General features: G+C 37.8%; 1 protein-coding gene across 1 annotated transcript in view; it reads left to right on the forward strand.

Moving 5' to 3' along the window:
• The window catches only part of MCU (mitochondrial calcium uniporter), a 94,201-nt gene extending 89,636 nt beyond the window's left edge, over positions 1-4,565 (forward strand). The window contains exons 7-8 of the mRNA XM_088144383.1: positions 1,124-1,240; positions 2,711-4,565. Of these exons, the coding sequence (XP_088000509.1) occupies positions 1,124-1,240; positions 2,711-2,788 (195 nt within the window). The 3' untranslated portion in view covers positions 2,789-4,565. The remainder of the gene's footprint in view (positions 1-1,123; positions 1,241-2,710) is intronic.
• The last annotated feature ends 8,877 nt before the right edge of the window (positions 4,566-13,442 follow it).

A 13,442-nucleotide genomic window follows, 5' to 3' on the forward strand; every position in this document is an offset into this window, starting at 1 on the left:
CCACTGATCATTGGTTTTCTGCTGCTAAGAGAATCAGGAGGCCAGTGATCTATACTGATTTGATGGCATTATCAGAATGGTATATGCAATCTACCTTCCCTTAAGCATTCAGAGAAAAGATACAGGTGTATGTTATTTCATGCTCCCGTGTACTAGGTTTTACATTACTTCCACACCCTCTCCTTGTGGCAGGAGTGGGGAGTAGGAGGGAAATAATTTATTTTTACATAGTTTACATCCTGTGTGGGGTTTTCAGAATCATTCTTCTCTGAGAGCTTAAGGGAAGGTGGGCTATATATGCCATTCTAATAGCACTTCTAGATATCACTTCCAGCAACATCTGAGTGCCAGGGCCTGGATGGTTCCTAAGGTTAATATAAAGCTAATCCTGGCTTCTTTCTTCCCCATTTTTGGCACTATTTGGGATCACTGAATATGAAGAAGTACGAGATGGCATGTACAGGTGTGAATTAGCCTCTGTGCATCTGCAACTTCAGTCCAGTAACTTGTGTAGCCTTCAAAAAAGATTGGCCATCTATGGAGTAGTTGGTGGTGGGACTAATGAACATCAAATAAGCTTATAGTTTGGGTTCCTGTCCCTTCTCCACAATAACATACTCGGCATTACTGTACCAGAGCAAAGTTTCATATCCTAACAGCTGTTCTCTAACAAGCTATGTAACCATTTATGTATGTATGTATATATGTATGTATGTATGTAGTTTGTAATACATCATTCAGATTCTAGGTGGCTTAAATTACTCAACCAGTATTGAACAAAATTAAAATTAAATTGACTAAGCTGTCAAGAATTGCTTTCCGTTGCATATTTAAAATGACATATTGTCTGTTACTTTGCTCAGTTCCTGCATGTACAGCTAATCGTAAGTATGCCAAAAGGACTTCATATATTATCACTATTCAGTTGATAATCAGATCTGATGCTCAGATTCATAGCTGAGGATTAACTTTATTCTGTGACATATAATTTGTCCCTATTCTATGTTGAACTAATGCAGATACAAATTAATCAAGAGTTTAATTTCTTGTCCTTCCTAATCGGTTATTGATAAATAACTATTCATGTCTAGGGTTTCATTTAATTTATTTTTTCATTCAATAGGAATATGTATATCCAGATGCTAGAGACAGGCAGTACTTATTATTTTTCCATAAAGGAGCCAAAAAGACACGTTTTGATCTAGAAAAATACAATCAACTCAAGAATGCTATTGCTCAGGTAATGAAAATAAATCCTGGAAGAAATTAGGGGGAAATAGGAAATTGTCCCATATTAGTTCTTGAAAATTCAATAATTCATTGATCTGCTTTCCTCAATGTTTCTCTCATTTTGTATTCCAAAAGACACTGGTATTCACAGCTGATTTTATAATGTTAGTTGTAAGCCCCAAAGAAAGTTGAAATAGCTGATTAAACCTGCAAGACATTGGAAAGACAAAACCCTAGTGTGTTTTGCAATGACAAAATAAGCAAATGTATATTCAAAAATGTATGTTTTTGCCTGCGCATCTGAGATCTCTTTCTTCAGACAATTGATTATGTGTAATAGCAATTAAACTCCAAATCTTTTGTCGACAATTTGTGTGAGGGGCTTTCTAGGGCAAGTAAGACATGGAGATTAAATATATATAAGAATTTCATGCAGAGACTACTATAGCTAATGTTAATTTGAGATGCTTGGTGTAACCTTGAATTGAAATTATTCACTGATTGAAATTTGGGGGTTTCACTAGGTTGTGGGAGCATAAAGCAAAAAAGGGAACATTTGAAGAACTTGCAAAAGAAAAAAGTCTATCCATAAAACCTCCCCTTCTCTTCTGCATCATTTTCCATTTTTGGAAGCTGTTTTCAATCCATGGCATCTGATTTTCAAAATTGCCAGCTATCCATTATTTTACCATCCAATTATTAAAACACCTTCATTCCATGATTTGACCATATTGCAATGCAAAATCCAATAAAGTTCAAGATTGAGCCAACATGGCTTCAATTTCTTAATTTTATCAGGCCCACCGTGGTTTGGCTCTACTCCATACTGCCTTACTTAGTTGGCTAGTATTTTTGAAACTGTTGGTCACCATGCCTTCCTGTTGGAAATGCTATTCTTACTGTCACTGGCATTATCTTGGCTTCCATAGAACATTACAGACTTGGTTGTATATGAAAAGTAAGAGTCTGTGGAGTCCTTGGAGTTCTCTGAGCTTGGTTGTTTTCTTGCAGACATTTTGTTATCTGGCTAGGTAACATCTTCAGTGCTACCTATCACTGAAGATGTTACCTAGCTGGGTAACGAAATGTCTGCAAGAAAGCAACCAAGCTCAGAGAACCCCAAGGACTCCACAATTCAACCCTGAGCTACATATATTCTCTTCTATAAGTAAGGGTCTATTGGAATGGGGTGTGCATATAAGTCTAAAATGGGTTCAACAGTTTCTTCTACCTCTTGGAAAGTTCCTGGGTTTCCAGTTCCTGTGCAGACCTTTTGTGAATGTGGATATGGTGGACTTAGAATGAAATTATTATACTTGTTTTCATGGCATTGCATTGTCCTTACATTGATTTGACTATTTTCAAGTATGTATTTCTGTAGCGATGTAATAGTTATGTTACTGTGCAGTGGAAAATGTGTTACTCCACAGCACAAGGGAGAGAAATATGGTCCTTATGTCTTCATTCTGTTGACTTTCAGGCAGAATTGGACCTTAAGAGGCTTCGAGATCCCTTGCAGGTGCATCTACCCGTTCAACAAATCAGCGATAAAGACTGATCATCAGGGGACCTCTGTATCTTGGCAGAAGTGGCAGATCTGTTCTAGTTCTTGCCTCTTTAATTAGAAAGCATTTCAGGTGGAAGATGGGAGGTCTTCTTGGGGTGGAGGGTTTTTTAATCATTAAAACAAAGACCTTGACTAGGGAGGGGGTAATGTGTTCAATCAAAAAAATAAAAATAAAAATCAGGCACTGTGGAATGTTAAGTCTTTCCAAAGGGCTTAAAGATTGTCTCATTCAAATGTTCTTTCTTTTGGATGAAAACATATATAATGAAGGTGGGCATTTCATGAAGAAATTGTATTGGGGGCATATTTTTCCAGCTTTGCAGTGTCTGCCTCTTGATGAAGCACCAGCAGCCTGCTCAGCATTTTTTTTTAACTCTTTCAAACTACCAACAATAATACTGCACTAAACAAGAGAAGGAAACAATCAAGCCATTTTAAGACACCATGATTGGTGATCCAAATTGAAGTAATGTCTCCATTAACATGCAACCCAAGATTATCCCTTGTGTGTCTTTTTTTTTTTGTGGTAATATTAATGCAAAATTACTTTTTACTTCTTACTCAAAAAAACCAAATCATGACCTTTTCCTCCCTATCCGTTTCCTATCAAGCAAACTTTATCCTTTACTGAAGGATTATTGATGTTATCAGTTTTATCCGTATCACAAACTGAATAATTCATGTTGTGAACATTTGATAATTAACATGGGATTATTCCTGAGTATCTTCTTCAACTTCACTGCCCTGATCAACTTTTATGCATAAATGGTGATGTTGCATGAGAAAACTCTTCATATACAGTCTTAAGGGAGGAATGTTCCTTCCCCCTACTCTTTCTCCCCCCAAATATGGTAGCCATCTGGGTTAAAGCAGATCAAAGAGTTTGAGCATAATGCATATATGTATGTGATACTTGGCTTGAGATCATGATGCTTTATGAAATCCCTTAAAACGGGGATGATTAAATACTACGTTTGCCTAGCAGAATAACCATGTCTTGATAAGCAAAGGCTACAGTTGCACTTTGATTCACCATCCCCCTCTTCTTTAAGTAGCTGTAAAAGAATGGTCTGATGCTGAAGGGTCAGGGTTTCTGCACAGGAGCAGATGCAATCCCTCCCCCCTTAAAGGCATGGGAGAAAGGCATTTGTCCTCCACCACCTTCTGCAAGCTTGATGATCTTTTCCTGTGCTAAATGGAATCTGTGGCCTCCTCTGTCATCCTGTTCCTGGGAAGACAGGATAGATATTGGAGAAGGTCTCTAAGCTCAGTTTTCAGGAAGACTTGGAATTTCCTTTCAGTTCACTACTTTTCACTGTGTCAAGGCAAGAGGCTCCCGCTTTCTGGGGATCCATGTTTTAAAGTGTAAAATAAATATAAATCAGACGCCAGGTGCCTTGCAGATGAGATTGTTGCTGCCTCCTCGCCCTCGATGGCATGTTGAGCTGAATGGATGCATGTTCCAAGATGTTTTCTCTCCCTACTTTCTTCCTGTCTTTCTCCTTTTAGTTTTTTTTTTTTTTTTTAGAAAAATAAAAATTGTTAAATTATCTGTTCATCTTTGTATGCAGCATTTTAAAAAGGAAGAACATGAACAGTCCTGTAGCAGAATTCTTTGAGTGTGTTTGGGGTGAGGGAGGGGGCATGGAGAAAAGACCTTAAAAATAAAACAAAACAATGAACATGTGTAAAATCCTGTATCATTTATTAAATATGTATAAAAGAGAAATGTACTTCTGGAACAATAAATAATTATTCCGTTTTTGAACTGTTGCATTGAAATTGTGTTGTGCCCAATTCAAGGGAGGGTCAAGGAACTTCTTACTTGGGTGTAGCAAACCTCCATTCATTCAGTCTATAAACAAACTTTCTTGAGCTCTTAACATGAGCCAAAGTCTTAGTGTCTCTTCATGCATTACAAAAATCCAGCACAAAACATATTTCAGTATTTCAGTATATGGGATCATCGTTGATCCCATAAATCATAGTATACAATGATTATTTAAAGGTTTTTAAAATGTGGTTTATGTACATTATGGCTAGTTCCATAATGAATATGCTTCAGCTCTCTCTTTTTCTCTTTCTTTCTCTTTTATTTAGGTATCTTTACTTGTAAGTCATTCAGGTGTAGATCATATTACTTTTAAGTTTTCTAAATTAAGCACATGCCATTATGGGTATCAGAGCCCTTTGCACACAGTTTTATTGTCTAGCTATTCAGCTGGCAATCACAGGCCAAATCAGAGTCTTGCACATGGCACCAGGCAAATTTGTTAGATGGAGACATCAGCTCAACTCCAGTCCTTTCTCGGTGACCTTATTGCAAAATGAATTGCTAATCAAGGGGCTGAGTAGCAATAGCAGAGGATTTGGGAAAAACAAAACAAAGCTATATCTTGCTTTTACATAGAGAATGATATGCCAGGAAGAAGAATGTTAACCTAGCATTATCCCTAATACCACATTTTCTCTGTGCGCAATTTTTAAGCCCTTTTTTAAATTTGACACTACTTCCAGATACAACAATGTGTGATCGCATAGCACCTGCAGGCCCTGTGGCAACATGTGAGAGCATGAGATGATGCTCGCTGCCTTTTTTTTAATGGCTGTATGCAGGTGCTACTTATGTTGATTCCATCATTTTGTAAAATACAAATAGTGGATTCATAAAATATACAAACAATGTCAGTGCCTTCAAATCAAAGCCTTTCCTAGTCTAACATTGAGTTCCCATTATCCAGATGCATATGGGAAGCCCACAGGCAGGTAAAGATAGATTTCAGAATTATATGTAACTTTGGAGTTTTCTTGGCAGGAATTCTGTTTATTTATCCAATTGGCCCCCGTGGGCTCCCAGCATGGACAGCCGAAATGTCCCTGTCTTCTTCCAGGACACTTTCCAGCTTCTCAGCCTAGCCAACAACTATGGATTTCCTGGTAGTTTACCCTTTAGGTACTATTCAGGTTTAACCTTCTTAGCTTTTTTAGCCAAGATCAGGGAAACTCGGCTCAAGGCTGCTACCTGCTTGCGCTCACTGTAATAACCTTTTTCAGTGTGCAAACCCAGCAACTGGTCAGGAGAAGTAAATTACATCGAATGCTGAAAGTGACTTCTAGGTACTTTAAAAGTTGCCATGGGTGCAGTCATAACTAATTATGCAGCCATAACATCCTGCGGGTGCAAGTTTGACATATGCTATGCAAAAAAGAGTTGCTTTTATAGGCCCAAATCTTCTGCCAATGTCTTTTGAGCCATTTTTCTACCCTGGAATATTTTTTTACATGTTTAACATATTCCCCATTGCTCTGTTTTCACAACAAATGTTAAAAGACCCAAACATGAGGAAAGCATATGAGGTTTTCCACCCCCCCCCCAGCTGTTAAGCTTTCTGCTTCCTTTTCAGCTCTGTATGAACATGTTAAGGTGCTGTAACCAGAACTGTATTAAAAGTATGGATGTGCTATAGAGTTATATAAATACAATGTGAATTTGCAGGTTTATTTTAGATTCCTTTCCTAATTATCCCTCATGATGTATTAGTGTCTTTTACAGAAGGCACACATTGGCACATTTTCTAGAACTCCGAGATTCCATTTTTGATTTCTCATTGCCAGTTGAGAGTCAGCACAGAACCTGGATGTTGCCTAGGTTTCTGTTCTTTAATAAGTTACAGCTTTGTAAGACAACTTCTCTTATCACGCGATTGCTAAGTTTGCTAATAAGACTCTGAAAAGTTTTTTGAAAATCTAAAGAAGAAGAATACCCTGCTGAATTTCTATCCACATGCTTGTCGGCATTCTGAAGAATTCTGAAGATTAGTGAGGTAGGACTTCCAGATGCTGGCTTGTTTTTCTTTATATGCTTCATCATTGTATTTTAATAATGACTTATGTGAATTAATCCAGAAAACCTTAACTGGCTTGTAATTTCTTTCATCAGTATGGTATGCTCTTTTACATTCCTCCAGAACAGAGGGCAATATTAGAATACTGTATTTCTGTTAAATATCAATTTTGCATTTGTTCTTTTTGAACTCTCAGATATAATTTGGACCCAGTCTGTCAAGAAGGCCTAGAAATTCTAGGCCTCAGATTCCTTTTCTGAAAACATAAGTACCTCTTTTGTACTGAAGACAAATGCAAGTAATTCATTTAACTTCTCTTCAGTCTTTTGATGATTGTCATCCATTCTAATCTGATCACCTCCTTTGCTAGTTGAATGCATTTTATTATTGCTTTTCAAGTTACCCTCTTCAAAATTCCAGTTTGCATCCTTTTTTTTTCCCCTTACATTTCTGTAATGCAGATTTCTGGGTCTTTGCTTTTGTTGTTACTGTTCTTGCATGGACAGCAGTTGCATTTTCTGGAGAACCTTTTCTTTTAATAGCTTCTTTGATGCTATTCATTACACTGGAGGCCTCTCAGATTTAATGTAATATTTCCTCTAGTATATGTAGTAGCTTCATTGATGTGGTTTTTAATAACCTCTTGAACATTGTGGAGACATTTGACCATCCTGATTTTCCTTCTTAAATTCCTTTGAACATCAATGTTCATTTTTCAGGTATTTCCTCTTTTGAAGTCAAACATTTTGGCCATTCTTTGTATGAGAGACTTTGAAAAGGCTGAGAAGAAAGGAGGAAACTCTGAACATAAACAAGCCACTGTTGGAGGAGAGTTTGTTGATAGTCATGTAAGCTGCAGCTCTGTCCAGGCTGCAAAAAGCCCAGGAAGAAGTTATTCAAAAGATTCCAGGAGACTCTATCTTAACAAGCTTACTGATTTAAAAAAAGACTCGAGGTTCCTATCACAGTTACCATACCTCTAATTTTTGCATTAAAATTCTTTCTTGAAATTTGTGTGATTCTTTCCTCCTTGATTATACCCTGCAATTTTCCATTAATTGATAACATGATGATTATGCGCCATCAGGTTAGTATTAGCTAACTCTTCACACAATGTGATAACATTGTAGTTCCATTAAATTTGACAACATGGTAGTCACTCTTTCCTGTTGGTTGAACTAGTCTCAAAATTCACACTAGGCCCAGGCTGCCAATTAGGATTAATTCTACAGTCAGTTCTAGAGCACAGTTATTGAAATGTTGCCTCTTTACTGTGACTGGAGTATGCATTTGTCCAACCCATGTAAACCTGTGTGAAGCACCCAGTAGAACACTTCTTCGTTTGGATGTTGATTTCACTATCTAATTCCATCTTGGTTAGGAGAATTAGCATCTTCCTGATGGTTACTTTTAACTTATATTATCACCCATAGTAATTGTATGAAGATGTCTACACTCTGGATTTTTCACTTGTTCTGCTCTCTAGGTTCTCTTTGGGATACAGAGCAGCATTTTATTATTGGGGATCTGTGTGTGGAGCAAGCTCTTCTATGCAGCTTGAAATCCAGAGTTCAGTGCTCTACCGTGGTATATTATCTACCACACATTACTGGAATTGTCAATAACCAAGTACTTCAGCAGCATGTGATGCAGAGATCCATGCGTACAAAAGTCCAACAGTTTTTTTTCCTTTTTTAATTTGTATGTCATCAACTCTCACCAGATTCACAACAGCTTTCAAACAATCATACAAAACAAGCATCTACAGTACATAAATTCCAAATATACAAGAACAATAAAATATTAATTACAATATCAAATAATATAAATAACAATATTATATAAACAAAGATAATCAGCCAGGCAAGCAATAATTCTCCAAAGGCTAAGGCTGTTGCTAAGGGCTCCATTGCCAATGTAAGTACTCACATAAAGTACATTTTTTAGTTTCTTCCCCTCTGTGGTTTCTGTTCTTTTTCAGGAAGCAAGGTACATCGATAAATCCTTGAGACTTAAAAGAGAGGAAGTGAGAATGTAGAATGTATATCCTATTAAAGTGAGAAAGATGTTGACCTTCAGCTGACTCCTCTTTGCCTCTAGCAAAACTCCAGAGGCATCTTTTTATCTTCTCACAGAGACTTGAAAGTGTTCCTTTGCTTTCCAATCCCAATGTGGTCAAAGTCTATAAAACTCGTGCCATTTTCCAGTGAAATCCTCATATTGTTGACGTGCAGAGTTCAAGCACAGCATTGTATGCAAACATGTTCCCATTGTTTGCACGGTGCATTGAAAATCAAAAATAAGTATCAATGGGTTAAACACTTGCTTTTTACTGCAACTTCATAAACAATAATGTGCAACTTAAACTGATCAAACTTTTCATTCTGTGGATTAAAGGGTGAAAAGATAACAGGGCAAATAGAATTGATTCAGGACCAGGGAGCCAACTAGACGTGATATCGACTCCAACTATCATAAAGCTGTGCAAAAGGGACTGCTGGATCCAGTCTATTGTATTTAGTTCACGTTGAAATAAATAGAATTTAAGTCTTAACTAACTTATCCTGTTGATTTCAATTGGACCCAAATTCAACTTCTGTAACTTGGCAGAGGTCTCATCGAAAATAAATAATCCAGTATGTTGCAAAGCACACATGCAGGATCCAAAGAGGCGGGGGGCTTCTAAAAACTTTGGATGCTCCAAAACCCCTCCAAAAGTTGCCACCCAATTGTATTTTTTAATGTGACAGAGGGGGAAGCTATCTTTATGCAAAATAAATCAAAATTACTACTTTTTTCTCCTGTCGTGGCCATAAGTGGAATGCAGTCCTGGAATGACACTCACAGACCCTCAGCCAAAGAAACTTTGCTTACATTCTGGCAATTCTTTTTGTCCAATTCTTTTTGGTTCTTCCCTTCATCCTATTCAAGGCTCATTGCTGTGAAAAACAACTTACTTCTTCCACACAATCTTTTTACTGAAGGATTCTCCTCCCCAGATTATTCCTTATTTGGTTTTAAATATTAGGACAAAATAAATAATTTAACAGTCATACACAATTACTATTCCAGCTGCCTGCTTTTACCGAATTCTTGCCCATGATGAGTTATACAGTATTTCATCCTGTGTATTCTCCTTTTCTCTCTTCCTACCACCTACCAAAAAGCAGTTGAGGATTCCTGCCATAGTATTAGCAACAAACAATTAAAAATGTGATGCGAGTATAACCTCCAAAGCGAAGTGTGAGGTTGGAGGGTAGGTGTAAGATTGCAAGAGAAGGATTTGGAGATTTAACTGGAAAAGCATAAGAGAGGGATTTAGAGATTTGGATTTCATTTCCTACTTCCACATCACACTTATTTTTCTATTTTTCCAAAATGCTTATTTGATTCATTTTTTGTATACTGCTGCTTCAGCACTTTGCCTTAGATTATTTTTACATTGTCTATCTTGGTCTTCAGTTCCAGTAATGTTTCCGTTAAAGCCAAGTAAATTCTCTTTTCTTGCTTTTGCTGCTGTTTTTACCTTTGCCATGGTGGAATATGAGCTCATAGTGTTGTAGTCTCACTTGTTCTAAAAAATGTGGTTTTTCCTAGTTCTTTGACCCTCAGCAATCAATTTTGGAAGTATGTTTTATCTGGAGGGTTCAGCCTTGAAGTAAACAGCAGCCAGGACATTGTCACTGAAAGCTTCACAACAGCTACAAAAATGGCAATGCTTCTCAGTCCCCATTCCTGAATTTTGTTACTCAATGTTGCTATTTTTTACATACATACATACATACATACATACATACATACATACATACATATATCACCACCAATTCTTACTGTTTGAATAGTCCAAGATTTACTAATCATCTAAGCTCTTATGAAATGCTCTCTTGGATCTGGCCAAGAATCTCTCTTGTCCAGTTGTGGACTCAGTGTCACAAAGTGGACAACCAGCTACATTCAAGACATTCACAAGGATGGGTAGAAGGTGACATTGTTAGTTCCCAAAAGTTAATATGTAAGGTATGCTGCTTGTGATCCAAAGTAGGACAGGGGGTTAGTATCAGAAACAATCACAATTTGAAAATCTGGACAAAGGAATCTTTAGTTGATTTTAGTCTTTAGGAAATCTGCATTGTTATTTGCTCTGAATCTATGCTTCTAAATAAATACTTCTATATCAATGCAAAGTTTGAATCAATCCTCAGTTTGAAAGAGATAACCTTCTGGATAACAATCACTCTTATGTTATGTTATATATTGTTTCTACTTACCCAGAAACAAGGCAATTCTTAATTCTGGAAGATACTTCTCAGGAGATTAGAAATCTCATAATATTCTTCTAGCATAGAATGGGGTATAGTATTACTTCTCAGCTGCTGTCTTTAAAGAAGGGCAAACTTGAACTAGTGGTCATTGATCCTTTCATTCTAATCCTTTCTCACTGATCAACCAGAGAGCTGCAACTGCTTTCAAAATGAATAACGTGAGCTGGAGAAGCAAGTGATAGCCAAGCAAAGGAATCTTAATAGGTGCTGCTATTTCAGACTTGACATTTGTCATTTCAGACCTGAAGATTCAGCTTTTAGGTGATTGTGACAACCTGGCATTTGCTCTGTAGTTGCTTCCCCCGTATTGGTCTATCTTCCCAAAGTTCAAACCAACCATTGTCTGTAAGGGTTCTGCAAGTGAAAGTGAAAACTATGTTTTCATTCATCAGCTCCCTATCAGTTTTTATCACAGGCCTTTTCTTCCTCTTCCCCATCACCCAGTTACATGTAGAAGGAAACATATGGCCTCCAGGGTTAGCCATTTTCAGCATCTCTTTCCAATGGCCATGCTGGTTAAGATTGCCACCAATGGTTGTTCAGTGATTTCAGCTTGCCACAGTTTTCCCACCTATCATATACCAAAAAAATAACCATTTTTTTTCCTGATTGGCCCAAAGGATATCTAACTCTTTTTTACCTTTCAGATTTGGAGGGGAGGAGGACAGGCTATATCACAACATCATTTGGGACAAACTGGTGCTTCTCCCTTAATCTACTTTCTTTTCTTGAGTAACTCACTCATCCACCATCTCCTCTGTTCTAACACCCAACTCACTCATTCTTGATTAAGATGCATTTGAGCTTTTATAAAAGTGTAAGAAAGCATTGTGTGTTGTGATTTCTTCCTGAACTACTGTTGCTTGCATTAGGTGGAACCAAGCAGAGCTACCAGAGAGATTTATCAGACTTATCTTCTGATTAATTAGACCAAAATAATATTAGGTAGCTAGGTGAATCCAGACCCACAGCAAGGCATGCAGAGGTCACAGTTTTTGGAGTGGTGGGTGGGCTCAGAAGGTTCCTGGGGTACAGCAGTGAAGCTGGCAGAGGGAATGTGGCCAAAACGTTTAGATGGTTTGGAGACAGATTTGGGGAGTTAAAAAAATACAATTTAGGCTAGCTAGTATTCTGCTTGTTTTCCAGGGTCCAACACAGGAGATCCATTTGGTTCCTTTCCCTAATACCATTAGACATTTATTATTGTGTCAAGCTGAATATATGACATGTAGATTTCTGTATCTGATTCTGTATTCTGTTTCTCTTGCTTGCAATGCTATATTTCAGTATTTAATGTAGTGTTGGATTGTTTCAAAATTTGTTTTTGCACTGCCACAAATTTTATTTATTTATACTTCAAATTTAGATACCGCCCATCTCACAAAGAAGTGACTCTGGGCAGTTCACAATAAAACAACAATAAATATTAATTGAAATACAATAAAACAGTATAAAAATACAGTAAAAATACAATAAAACCAAACAGATACACAAATAATAATATCTTCCAAGATGTTGATGGTCAGTAAGATGTTAACATATGGGAGCATCTTCATGCTAGCCACCCCCAGGGCTGGTTGCCCCTTTTTTCGCCCCATGCCAGTTGGCAGAGCCAGGTCTTGACTTGCTTCCTGGATAGGCAGAAAGGGAGATAATAATTCCTGAATAATGTTCCTTTCAGCAGAAGTGTCGCAACTTCATACTTGGTTCAACAATTCCAAGGAAATAGGCAGACCCTTTCAGTTTGAAGCTGACTGACAATCCATGTTTACAGGATTTGCAATGGCATGCAAAATCACCGGCTACTGATAATAGCAATTCATCATCGTCAAAGAGCAAGGACAAAGTGGGGCAGGAAAAAACACCCTCCCCAAGTCTGAGTTCTGTGTGCTCCAGCCTAAAGTTGCTGATTGCTCTTACTTGAATTCCTTGCTCAGAAGTTCTACACTGACACACCGGAAGTAGATTATAATAGTGGAGATTGCCTTTAGCTTATTCATTTTGCTTAGATGTATTACCTGGTACCCTCCAGATGTGTCAGATGATAGCCAGCTGGTGAGGGGGATGGCAGTTGTAGTTTTGCACATTTGGAGAACGCCAGAACTGGGGAAGGCTGCATGAGGTTCCCTCCACCCCGATCTGTTTCCCTCCATTTTGGCAAAGCCAGGAATGAAGTCTCAATCTCCCTTGCTCTTCTGTTTCAGAGTTGCTTTTCTTATTCATAGAAGCAGAAAACCGAAGATATATAAGGGGCACCATCTTTCCTTCTTCCCCCATCTCCACAGGATGTCTCTGTGTCTCTTCCTTAGTTGTCCTTCTGGATAAGATAGCAGATGGGTCACTGCAGGTCACATTGCAAGCAAACAATTGGAGGATGGCTTTGCAAACAAAATGAATGTCTCCAGAGAAAAACAGCCCCCTTTGTCTCTGAAAGGCATTGCTGCTGTGGGCAGGTCAAGGCTAGAGTGGAGGCTATTA

This window comes from Python bivittatus, unplaced genomic scaffold, assembly GCF_059951505.1.
Source record: "Python bivittatus isolate LINGU-HERP-01145 unplaced genomic scaffold, Pbiv_v1 ctg000400_np1212, whole genome shotgun sequence".
NCBI lineage: Eukaryota > Metazoa > Chordata > Lepidosauria > Squamata > Pythonidae > Python > Python bivittatus.